This window comes from Cryptomeria japonica, chromosome 2, assembly GCF_030272615.1.
Source record: "Cryptomeria japonica chromosome 2, Sugi_1.0, whole genome shotgun sequence".
Classification (NCBI taxonomy): Eukaryota; Viridiplantae; Streptophyta; class Pinopsida; order Cupressales; family Cupressaceae; genus Cryptomeria; species Cryptomeria japonica.
This window is the reverse complement of record NC_081406.1, coordinates 316,174,270-316,187,914: the sequence shown is the minus strand read 5'-3', so window position 1 is coordinate 316,187,914 and position 13,645 is coordinate 316,174,270. Positions and strand designations below refer to the sequence as shown.

Here is a 13,645-nt window from a genome sequence, read left to right as displayed (position 1 = left end):
TCCCCTTGTGCATTCGAGAACATCTGTAGCTCTCGAAAAAGGTCTATCTGAGAAGTACCAGCAGGTCCCATCTTCTCCATGATTGCATATAGCCCATTAAGGACCTCCACATCAGCCTTGAAACAAGGGATAAAACGGAATGCCGGATTCAGATAATAGGCTGCCGCATGGATGGGCCTATGAAGCTGATGATGCCATCTCCTAACAATGATCTCCTTGTTCCAACCCATGCCCTTAAGTGACGGTTGGGACCCAGGAGTAGTGCGAGGCACAAAGAAGGAATCCAACCTAGATTTACGAATCCTAGGTCCAATGTTAACATTCCCACTACAACTACTAGTGGTAGGAGCATGAGAAGTGGCGGTGGCACTGCCACTTATAGAAGCAGAAGCAGAAACGGAAGCACCAGCAGTAGCAAACTGAGTGGGACGATATGGAGGTAAGGAAGAAGGGCCTCCAACACAACCTAACTGTGTCCCTCTTCCTAAAACTGTCTCTCTCCCAATGGCCGCTCGATCCTCCTTTTGTTTCTTTTTTCTTTCAATCTCCTCAACCATTACATAACAATCACGTACGGCCTCCGAGATTGCTTTTAGGCATGGTTCGGCATCATGTCCACGCACACCAGCAATATGGTATTTAAGCCTATATATACCTCCATGGAATATTGTTTTGCAAAACATACATTTTGTTTGCCCCTTCCCTTGCCCTGGAAAATCCTCATGATATTTCCAAGCAGGGTCCTTTCTAATGGGGGGTCTAGAAGCTGAAGTAGACATTTTAGGATAGTTTTGTGAAACTTGAAGTTGAGGCAAATTGAAATAATAAAGTGAAGTTTGCTGCAATAAAACATTACAAATACAAAATAAAATTAATACATATTACATACATTCAAAAAAAATAAAGTAGGGTTTGTCAAACCCTACTTTAAAAAAAAAGAAATTTACAAACCCTACATAGTACAACACTACAATTACATACTACATGCTACATACACACATACAAAAGATTTTGAAAGAAGATGTAAAACTTTCAAAATAAATGGATACAAAATGGAATTTTTGCATACAAGAAACAAACTAATCTTCAAAGAAACAACTGTACCTCTTACAACAAGCTTGAAACGAGCTGCAAAGTATTCCTATCCAACTCTTGATGCACCAAATCGAAACACAATGCAGCTCCAGTGTGACAAATTGAAGAAAACTTGAGCTTCCTCCTTGCTGGTTTTTCTTCTATGCACCCTTGTTTTTCTTCCCAACTCACTTTACTCTTCCTTTTTTTGGAAGTGAATGAAATGAAAGTCACTTTTAGGGCTAGAAGACAATTAACATAAAAAAACGGACTTCGAAAAACATTGCATATTAATTTTTTTTTGTGTTTTTTGTTTGGTAGATGCTGGCCGAGTCCGAGGCTCGGGACTTGCCGAGTTTGGCGAGTTTGGGCCAAACTCGCCGACTCGGCGAGTCTGGCGATTTTACTCGCCAGACTCCGACAAGTCCGAGTCCGAGCCCCTGGGACTCGCCAAGCCTGACTCGGACTCGGACTCGCCGAGTTTGGGCGAGTCCGGACGAGTCCCGTTTCTCTGATTTTTACTTTATAAAACAAATTTCCACTTAATAATTTGTTATTATAAAGTTACTTTATGATGTTATAATTTGGCTTAATAAAGTAACTTCATAATTTAACTCAATAAAGTTACTTTAATGAAATTTTCTATTTTTAGAAAAAGTAACTTTATAATAAAATAACATTATTTGCTCATTAAATAAGCATCCAAAAGCCGATCTCTAGAGTGTAAAGTCCTTCCATGCTAGGAATAACATCTCCTATCCATTGGATTTGCCCACGAAGATGGATAATAGGCAAATCTCAACATTTGAGTGATCATCTAGGAAAGAGGGGACATTGCAGTCCTCCCTTCCTAAGATTGCTTGCCCTCAAGCAATTGCAACGTTGGATGTTGAAGTATCATCTCTCCTTCCCACATGGCATCCTCTATAGGCAAGTCATTTCAACGAACCAAGTATTCTCTGATCACTTTTTTTCCTCAATCTCCTCTCCCTCATGTCCAAAAATCTCAGTAGGAATCAAAATCAATCTACCCGCCTCATCCAATGGAGGCAAATCAGGTGATGAAACATGTTATTGAAGAGCTTTCTTCAAGCAAGACACATGAAAGACATTGTCTATCTTACTTTCAGAAGGCAACTCAAGCTCATAGGCTACCTCTCCAATCTCCTCAAAACTCTATATGGACCATAGAACCGAGGCTTGAGTTTTTTTGCTACGATACTTTTGAGCATCTCCTTGTCGTAGGTGGAATACATCTCTCATTATCTCTCAATTTCGTGCTCTCATAAGCAATGGGATGGCGATTCTGCATAAGAACCACACCTATACCCTCTCCTAATGCATCACACTCTAACACAAAGGGCTAAGAGAAGTCTGGAAGAGCTAGAATTGGACAAGTGGTCATAACCTGCTTGAGCCTATCAAATACAACCTGTGGCTCATTTTTCCATCTAAATGCACCCTTCTGTGTAAGGTCGGTCAATGGAGCTGTCAGCTGTAAATATCCCTTCACGAACGTCTTGTAATATCCACATAAGCCTAGGAATCCTTGCAAATCGAAAATGTTCCTAGCAGGTGGCCAATCAAGAATTGCCTAAATCTTCTTTTGATCTACGTTAACCCCTTCAGCTCCAATCACGAGTCCCAGGTAGAAGATCCTTATAAGTCCAAATTCACACTTGGACATCTTGGCAAATAGAGACTGTGCCTCTGTGATACCAAGAACCTCATCCAAATGTCTCATGTGCTCCTCCCAAGTCCTGTTGTATATCAATATATCGTTGAAGAACACAAGCACATACTAACGCAATTGCTTATTGAATACATGATTCAAGCATGATTGAAATGTAGCAAGTGCGTTAATAAGGTTAAATGGCATCACCAAAAACTCATAGTGCCCATAATGACATCAGGATGTTGTCTTATGCACAGAAACGAAACTCGGGCTCGGCATGGACTCGACAAGGCTGACATGACTTGAGACTCGACAAGATTCGGCAGGACTTTGCAAAAACTTGGCAGGACATGGCAAAAAACCAATTTCTAGTGAGTCTCACCTGAAGCGAGTCCTTGGAGTGTCTTGAATCCCTGAGGCTCAGCTAGGGTCACTCGGCTCAGGACTTGAAGAGTCCTGAAACTATGGTCTTATGTATATCCTCCTCACGGACACGAATCTGATGGTAACTTGATCAAAGATCAATCTTCAAGAAGTACTCTGCCCCATGAAGTTCGTTCAACGACTTATCTATGCATAGAATCGGTACTTATTTTTGATGCTCTTCTTATTCAAGGCACAATAATCAATACACATATGCTTAGTGCCATCCTTCTTCAACAACACCATAGAAGAAGGGCTAGAGCTAGGCCGAATATGCCCCATATCCAATAGCTCACGAATAACCTTCTTTATCTCATCCTTAAATTGCTTAGGTTGATGGTAGTGATGATGGGCTTGGCACCCTCCTCGAGCTCAATCACATACTCAAAGCCATGGTCAGGATGTCTACTAGGAGGAATATCACCAAATACTACTCTATGTTTGTCCAACATTGTCTGAATGTCAATATGGTATGGTTGCTTATCATGTAAATGGACAAAATGAAGCACTTTTTTTCCCAAGCAACAATACCATGTCTAAAGATAGACTCCATCCTACGTGCTAAAACCACCATAGGTCCACCATCCGGAAGAGCCTTTAGTACAATCTTTTTACCATTAGCCATGAACTTGTTGGTGTGGTTTTCATTCATGTTCAATGCAGAATAAAATACCCAAAGATATCCTATTCTCTTGATCAAAATCTTCTATGTGCTAAATAGCTTGACCGTGTGATCACAAAGATGATTCCAAGGTTCCCAAATGCGTACGGATAGTCTCAGTTTGTTCATTGTGATTTGCTGGTAATCTCAAGGGGGACTTAAATAATTGTTCAAGGAGTAAATCAATCTTAGGATTCTGCTGATTACTGACACTTGTAACTTTCTTCTTTTTTGGAATGATTTTGCAATAAGCTCTTTTCAATGCTAAGACTTGGAAAAAAGGAAAAAAGGGGTGAGGGTTTAGGAAGATAATTCTAATCTTAAGCTAATCCTATAAACTCTTGAGATAGAAATTGCAAAAGTGGAATTTAAACCAATTCTTGTTTCGTCAAATTCAACAACTACACAAGAATGGTGCTATCTTCTAAGGAATTCAAAAGATTTTCATATCACTCATATTCACCAACATATTGAACAATGAATATAGGAATAGAAGTTAAGTTTTCATTTACTAGTACAAGCTAACTTTGCAAAATAATTGAAAATCATCCAATTATAAAAAGTATGAACACATCAACTCCACATTAAGCAATTTTATTGAACCTTCATTCAATCTATCAACTTGAGATGAAATCTATTCTAATGAGAGCCGAGAAACCATCCTAACTTGCAAAAGTGGACAAAGATTCACCAACATATTGAACAATGAATTACGTCTGTTACTTAAGAAGTATCACTACAACTATTTCTTCAAAATCTCTCTCTTTACAAATGATAGGAGGGTTTATATAGACACCCCATTATAAAGCAATGGCCCAAATTGATTTAAGATCAATGACCAAAATTAAACGTTAAACTCTAATTAGGGCAACCTAACATAGTTATCCAAAATGGACCAATGAGAAATAAACAACAAATAAATCCAGCTTTCTTCTAGAAGTGAGCGTCCCTTATCCTTTTCCTTGGCAGCAAATTCAATGAACCCGGTTACTATGGGGTCAAGCTCTTTCATTTGGACACTCAAGAAAACGTCAATCTTGTATTCCATTAGGTCCATCTCATCTTCACATGTGACAAAAGTAGTTATCCAATCCATTTCCAGTTTTCAAAAACCATCCTCAATGGAGAGAAATGAGGATGCCTTGGATTCATAGAAGTGAAGAAGGTACTCTAAACTGTGGCCTTCAAGGTCTCTACATCCATGTCCTTGTCTCAAACTATTTTCTGCTCGAGCACATCTGAAACTATGATGAAAACCTTGTCTTGGACTGCTTTGATTGCTTCTTCCTTTCTTCCCCTTTCCTTAGCCTTTACTTAATGTCCTAGACTTAGAGTTCCTTTGTAGAAAGACTTAAATCCACAGCCATTGGCTCATAATCTTTAGGAATATTTCCTTGCCTGGCCAAGGTCGGTATGTCCAACCTTCTTCCACTTTGTCACAATCTTGGATTCCAGCTGTGGTCCTTTTTTATGGAATTTCTTTTGATTTTTTATAGAAATCCCTCCTTGAGTTGACATCCACCATCTAAAAAACATGACAAATTCCTAAGTTAGAAAAAGAATAAGCAGGGTTTTGATGTTTGTTTGAAGGAATTTCGAAGGATAATTTTAATTCAACTTATGAAATTTTTGAAATCAGGCTGAAAATTAGACTTAGTCAAGTTTGATTATGAAATTAAAAATATAATTTAGACTTAGTGAAATTCTGGAGATTAAAATTAAGTCTGATTTTGAAATTTTCTTTCTTCCAAATCTGCAAAAAGTATAAAAAGCAACATGGATCTTAGGTAAAATTTGAAGAATTTGAAATGGTGGTCCTTCTACAATTCCAGAAAACTAGAAATTCAGACTGAATGAAGGAAATCTTGTGTGAAAGAAACTGAAATTCTAAGAATCTACCTTCAATCCTTCGTAAACCTGAAAATTTTGATGAAAATCCTTAAATTGCTATAAGGAATTGCTTCCAACTTTATCTCCAAATGTAGGAGTTAGCTCGAATTCTCCAGGAAATTGTTTTACACCTGCAATTACTTCAAAATTTGCCTTGAAGCTTGAACGAAATTCTTTCTTGAGCTCCAACTTTCAACTTTGAGAAGCAACTTGTGAGTTAAATGAATGCCAATGCTCAAGTTTATAGAGAATCGGATCATGTTTTGGACACCAAATCAAACCTTACCTTTTTCTCTCTTTTTTGCTTTATGATTTCAAAGGCGATTTTTTTTTTTTTTCTTTCTTGTAGAAGCTTCTCTTACGGCTAATATTATGTTGACTTCGAATATTTTTTTCAATTCCTCAACACTTTAGCCAAAATTTTTGAATTTTTTTTCAACACTGATGAATTTCTTTTCTCATCTTCCTTGGGCAGACTTTCTTCTTGGTTGGGAATTTTTCCATGTCATACACCAAATTTTTTGTTTTAACTCCTCAACACTTAGCCAAATTTTCAAATTTTCCCATTTTCACCTTGGACGGACTTCATAATAGGTTGAGGAATTTTCCATGTTGCCAATGCGGACTTTGCTCTTCGTGTGGAATTTTCACAATGTGTAGAGGGTGGACTTTGTCTTGTTTATGGATTCCTTGCTAAGCATAGGGCGAACTTCATGTTGTTTGGTGGATTGTTTACCAAGGGGCGGGCTTCATCTCAATTTGTGGATTCCTCACCAAGGGGCAGACTTTGCACTTGTTCAAGGGATTTTCTTAATGCATAGAGCGGACTTGGTGATAGCACTAGGATTTTTCCAAGCATGGGGAGGGCAGACTTAGCCTGCAAACAAGGAATTTTCCCCAAGGAAGGGTAGACTTCATGTTTCAACAAGGAATTTCTTTGTTAATTCCAAAGGCGGAGTTCATGTTGAAACAAGGAATTCTTCCATGGTTGGAGAGTGGACTTTCCATGGACACAAGGAATTTATTCCATGTCCAGGCAAACTTCACCTAGAACTGAGGATTCTTCGTTGAGATTCCATACTTAGCCATTTTCTTGTGATCTTCCATTAAAATTGCTGACAATGAACTCTCTCGACCTAACACTTCTTCTAACTTAGGAACTACCCATGATCGGAAAAAGCAAAAAGCAACTTTCTGTTTTTAGAAAAGTAGAACAAAAAAGCAGCTGCCTGGATTCGACCCAAAATGCCAAAAACCTAACTTTCTTTTTTTAGAAAAAACAAATTTCCTAAAAATAGGAACTTGTTAAAATTGATGCCGAAAAATTGCATTTTTACTCCTTCGACCTATCTAAGCACATCCATAGCATCAAAACGTTCTTTTGATCATTCCTTCTCCTTATTGATTTCTTGACTCCTCCGAATTTTGCAAAACTTGACTCATTCGAAGGCAAGAGACTGGCGACAAAACCCTAAGACTCCAAAACACTACCCTAAAAAGAAAAACAAGGGGGTCCTCATTTGCAATGGGGCGATGTGTGAAAATGGCACAACAAAACTCTTCACTCCATGCCTAAAATCATGTATGTACCTGCCAAGTGATTGTAACCGCTAAATGCCCAACATTGTATCAGTCTCACCAAGATCTACAACATAGAAGTCGTTGGTCAAGGTGTAAGCTCTCCTCTGTTTGCTAAGTTGCAGAACTCTTCTGGTGCACCTCATGGAAAATCCATTTACTACTGTCACTTTGAAACCAGGAAAATCCTCTGCTTGCAATCTGTGCCTAACAACAAATCCCTCATAAATAAAATTATGCATCATTCTCTCCCAGCTCTACCTGTGGATTTTCCTGCTCATCCTCACCACTGCTTCCCTCAGAATTTGTATTCTATACATGCTCCTCATCCACATCTAACAACCTCTACAAGATGCATCTTGCCTTTTCCAAGGCATTGGTGTCCAGGCTTCCAAGGCTTCTTACACAAGAAGCATAGCTTCTTCCTCAACTCGTTACATGCCTCCTGATCCATCGTGGGAGGAGGTGGTGCACTATTATGTTGTGTAGAAGACCTCTGAAATGGCTTGGAGCTCCTAGAAAACTTATGATTCTGTTGATAAAAAGTAGGTGGTGGTGTGGTATCAAGAGTAGTTTGAATAGCCTCATGTAAAGTCCTAGGCTTAAGAGCCTCGACCAAACCTCGTAATCGATCATGCAATCCCTCAATAAAAAGCATCACCACACGTCTATCTGGCATCTCAGGAACCATAACAATAATGTCTTGAAACTCATTGATATAAGTTTCAACCTGTCTAGTCTACCTCAATAGTGCTAAATCCATGTAGTACAACTCAACATCCTTACGGTCAAATCTAGCAATCAACAGTTCAGTGAACTTCGTGTAAGAATGAATGAGTCCATGGTTTTACTTTTGGGTAACCAAACCATGATGCCACTAGTCATAAGTCATGCCATCCAAATGTATAATTGCATACTGAATAGCCTCTTCCTCCAGCATCGGCTTAAGTGAAAGGTAGATATCAAACTTGTGCACCCAAGCTCGTGCACTGATCTTCCCACTACCATCAAAAGGAAGATAAAGTGAGCTTGCTTGTAGCTCATTTTAGGTCATCATTATGTTGCTACCTAGGCCATCTATCACCACGGTTCCTCATATTGGCTCTACGCTATAAACAATATTGATGTTAATGAAAAACATCTATAATATGCTGTGGAAGGCATGCCCACTCTTCACTAGCTGCCATAACAACGTCTTGAAACTCCATGCCCTCAAGTGGCTCAATTGGTGTTGGTGCCTCTCTAGGTGGAAATGAGAGTCGAATTTACTGTCCAATGAAGATGGAGCTCTACTGTCCCCACCTCTCCCTAGAACTAATACGGACCTGTCAACTTGGTCATGCCCATCACGCCTGTCATGTCTGCAACACCTATCCCTAGGCCGGTCCAAATCCAATCTATCAAGGGCTCCACTTATCCGCTCTAATGTCTATGCAATATGTGGTTGTGTATTAACAAGAGTTCTAAATAACTCTCGATCAAGATCATCATGTTGATTCTGTCTCTCCTATTGATGGGGACTCCTATTACCATCCTACATATCACCCATACTTGCACCTGCTGGAGTAACCATATCAAAATTGAATTGCTCTTGAACTCTCTTGCAAGCACAGTATCTATGTCACCCAATCCTTCCAAGATACATAGAAATAATCACAATATCCTCAGGCTGGCAAGATAATGGCTCTGATACCAAATAAAAATTCCCACCAAGTCTACTCACCAATCAGCTAGTAACTGCTGCAATCAATTTCCAATAAGTCTCTTGCAGAAATTTTCATCAAACAATGTCCATTCGATCTCTAGGAAGTATTCATTTTTATTGAATTTGACTAATTTGAATGCACCAAACCCTTGGTGCTTTATTTCTGTAAGAAACCTGTAAAATCTTCCTGAAAATTTCTCCAATGAAGCATAAATGTAAACCATGTGTAGATTTCCCTCAATGGTGAATTGGGTTTTCATCCGATCCACATGTCTCCATGGGTTTTTGTCCTCTGGAAAATACCTAGCAAATCTGCTCTGAGAAAGAATTCTGAAAAAAATGCACGTACATAATGAGCAAATAAGAGAATGAATTCTCTTTTAATAATCCCTCCTCACTTTGGACTCCGGCTCCTCCTTTAATCATATTTTATTTGGCCCTTAATTCCAATAGTGCATCCAAGTAAGGGGTGTGCCCATATTAGTGGAATTATGTAATTTCACTTTATAAAATAAATTTCCACTTAACTTTATAATTTGATATTATAAAGTTACTTTATGATGTTATAATTTGGCTTAATAAAGTAACTTTATAATTTAACTTCATAAAGTTAATTTAATGAAATTTTCTACTTTTAGAAAAAATAACTTTCTAATAAAATAACATTATTTGCTCATTAAATAAGCATCCAAAAGCCAATCTCTAGTGTGTAAAGTCCTTCCATGCCAGGAATAACATCTCCTATCCACTGGATTTGCTTACAGAGATGTATAATAGGCAAATCTCAACATCTGAGTGATCGTCTAGGAAAGAGGGGACAATGTATATTTAAGATTTTTGAAAATTTGGAGAAAACAAAATTGGGAGAAAAGATAATAGTAAAGATAGATTTTCATGTTATATTTTTTCTATTTAAATTGAGATAGAAAAATAAGAAACATCAAACTAAGCAGATATATTTATTTTTAATATATTTTACAAATTTCTCAGAGAGGAGAAGGAATGGGGAAATTTTTGGGAAGGAAGACATTGACAGAAAAATTCATGGATTCAGACAATTCTCTTTCAGATTTATCAACAATCCTTTTTCAGATGAAAATGCATGCATTCGAACAATCCATTTTCCAAACAAAAATTCAAATAAAAAAATATCTCAAAGTTTTAAATAAAAATTCATTCAACATTTTTTTTCAGATTTTCAATGAAATTGCATTCAACATAAAGGTACATAAAGAATTAAAATCTGGATTCACAAAAGATTCAAATCCCTTCTCTGTCGTACCAAGCTCCTTCAACTTCTCTTTCTTCAAGTTCATTTCCTCTTGCAATCCTGATTGCAATCTTCTTTCAAAAGAAACATCTACGTTCTACTCATCTTTCATCAAAATCTCTAACAAAACCTGCTCACATTTTTTTTTCAAAACTAAAACCAAATTCATAAGATGAAAATTTCATAACATACTTTATGCTTTCCTTTAACCACATTATATAGAAATTGGAGGGATATTTTCTTTTCAAACCTATTATTATTTGTTCAAGATTCTATTCAATCAAAAATAACCTCTTTTCATAAAATAATAAAACATTAATATTAGCATCATTTTTGTGATAGTTTCTAAAGGATAGCTTCCACTCATGTAACTTCCATTTTGCAATTATAACATGAAACTGAATAAGTAGTTTTTTTTCAAAATAAAAATTGTCACTTCGTCTTGTATGCTTATATAATAGATTTATTCATTGTTTTGGAACTCCCATTTTCTATTATATCAAATGTTCTGGCCTTCCCCTTTTTCTTCTACACCATGTGCTTAAATAAAATATGTGAATAAAAATAAATATGCAAAACATGTAATTTCCAAATTTAATAAGTAAAAGAAATAATTTGCCATGTATATTTTCTCTTCTTTTAATTAATCTTTGCACTATTAAATTATTTATATTCGTTTAAGAGAGAAGGTTATGACAGATAACACCACAAGAATAACATAATTACTAACTACAATCTTGAACAGTGAAATTTTTTCAGGTGTTCTAATTTTAGTGCTATTAGACACTATAGTATGAGTGTGAACATTATTAGATTTGGTATTTTCCATAGCTAATGATGTTGATCATTATTTTGGCTTGATTTTGCTACAAATGGGTGATATCGCTTTTGTTCTGTCATGATCTTTGTTTGCATCTTCATAAACTTTGTGCTTGAGGGGTCATCTTCTTAAAAGGCTATTAGTATTTGCATTTAGTTGTTATTGTTTGTGATTCAATCAAATTGCATTTCCATCTCCTGTTTCATTTACAATTTATTTATGCTTTGTCTGCTATTACCTTTCATAAGCTATTGCCATTTTTTTACCCAAGTACTGTTTGACAAACATGTGATGTCACTCTTCTTTTGTCAGTCTTATTTGCATCTTCATCAATGTTGTGCTTGAGGTATTGTCTCCTTGGAGAACTGTTTTTACTTGCACCTCTTCTTACTGTTTTTGATTTACTTGCGTTGCATTTACCTTTCTCATTTTATGTGCATTTTGTTTATGCATTGCCCTAGTAGTGTTCTACTGTAATGGAATTTACTCTTCAAATCCCAGTTACTCTGGTTGTTTTCTGATATTAAAGTAATCTATTTCTAATATTATATAAATTACTATTTTACAGAAATAAAATGAATTTAACGTGCCATATTTTGAAATCAGTTTCTTTGTGTTTAAGTAAAAAAGGAGGTGTCTATGTATTGGTTAGGTTTCTATGCCACTGCATGAAAAGTCTTATAATATTTGAGTAAAATAAAGACTTAAGTACATAGAAGCTTTCTTATTGTCAGTGAATCAAACTTGGTCAAGACTAACTAAAATCCCTCTAAGCAGAGACCATATTCAACTGTGAATGATATTTGTGTTATATATGTATTTTGCTCCTGTGAAATGTTAGTGGATATGTAAAATAAAGCTTTGGAAGACTCTAGTTTCGATTGTCTATGACATCATTATGTGCTACATTCTCAAAAATGTATTTGTTGTTTGATTATAAAATGCTTTTTTCTTGGGAATCTATTGAGCCATGCCCCTGGATTGCATAATGCCTGTCCACAACCATAGGTATTTTATAGATTAGTTTTTCCAGCAGCTTGAAGGTTAGTCCATAGTAATTGATGAATGAACTGATATTTCTTGTTTCTTGGTGCTTTGTACAACTCAGTGATGGCATTTGCTTTGCAGTCAAATTCCTTTTCTTTTTGTTCTATAGAATCTAGATATAAGTTTTGTGTAGTTATATTTAACAAGAAAATAACTAAATCCCCTTAAAAGTATGTTATATGGAGTATTTAGGAATCCTGACTCCTTTTCATTCATTTTTTGTCATTTGTGATTTTTGATTCATAATCATTTCAACAGGTATATATGGGGTCTTGATTAATTAAATTCCGATCCTTCTAAGCAGTGTGACTAGGTTTTACCATCTACAATGTTAAAAGTCATTCATATTTCTACCAACATAATTTTACTTTGTCATTCATTATTAGAACTTCATAAGTCAACTTACACATTGTATGTGTAAGTGAGTATCTCAGAAATTTAGATTATGATTGTAATTAAGGTATGACTGAGAACAACTTATTACCTTTTTCAGGTTGGAGCTCTTGAAGGGAATGAAGAGCTAACTTCTCTTGGATATCATTTGGCCAAACTACCAGTGGATGTGAGAATCGGAAAGGTTTATTTTTAACTCTTTTCTTGTGAGATTTTTCTCTGCAATTTGTATATGTGGTTTCCTTCTTTCCAAACAACTGGTATTTTTGTCTCCTGATATTCATCTATATGCAGATGCTTCTGTGGTATTCCATTTGTACTTTTCTGTTAGCTGACACCCAACCTACATATGTAGGATGCCACCCTTAAACTGTGTCAATTTTTTTACCTTTCTGTACCACTTTCCAATATTTAATGTTCAGACTTCATGTCAAACAGTTTACTTACTGCCAAATATGCAAGGTACCTTTTGCAAGTTTTATAGTTTCAGATTTGCAAGTGGTTCTGAATAGCTCTCATAATGTAATGTTTTCAAATTGACAATTAATGAAAGTGATTTTATCTAAAATCCCAAACTGAGTGCTCTTCAGGACTGCTGTGAATGATCCCCAATCCAATTCTCCCCAAAACTGAACCAAAATTTGAGGTTATGTGCAATTGTTTGTTGCTGATAAGTCTTTGGCCAGTGTATATTTGGAAGGGATTTGACTGGTTTTCTAGTTTTTGTTTGTGTTTTTGAGAGTTTTTGAAAGATTCTTGAATGCTAAGAGAAAATAACTGCTAATACAAACTAGAATAATGCATAACTCATAAAGAAGACAAAATAAGATGATTTCGTCCACTTAAAAAGACCAATGTACATACCATTAACTGAGCAAAGAGGTCTGATACAAATTTCCAGCTGATGGAATATGAAAATCAGCTCCAATATTAGCTAGCAACCCCCAAAACACCCTAGGGTTTGATACCCTTATTTCCAAAATGGAGCGGTTGGCTGAGAATAAGTTGGAAATGAGTGGAGATGACCTCTAGAAGGTCTACCCTGCAATTAATTGAAGAAACCCTGCCCTCAAATTGATAAATCTGCACTAAAACCCCCAATGAAGGCT

At 36.4% G+C, this 13,645-nt stretch overlaps 1 protein-coding gene across 6 annotated transcripts in view; it reads left to right on the top strand.

Annotated features, from left to right (window-relative positions):
• LOC131070237 (DExH-box ATP-dependent RNA helicase DExH7, chloroplastic) overlaps positions 1-13,645 on the top strand; it is a 408,882-nt gene that overhangs the window by 216,441 nt on the left and 178,796 nt on the right. For all 6 annotated transcript variants that reach the window (XR_009371539.1, XM_058005745.2, XM_058005743.2 and 3 more), the window contains exon 26: positions 12,637-12,720. Coding sequence is in view for 5 of the 6 variants with exons in the window: in XM_058005745.2 (XP_057861728.2) it covers positions 12,637-12,720 (84 nt within the window). In the remaining variant the exon portion in view is untranslated. The remainder of the gene's footprint in view (positions 1-12,636; positions 12,721-13,645) is intronic.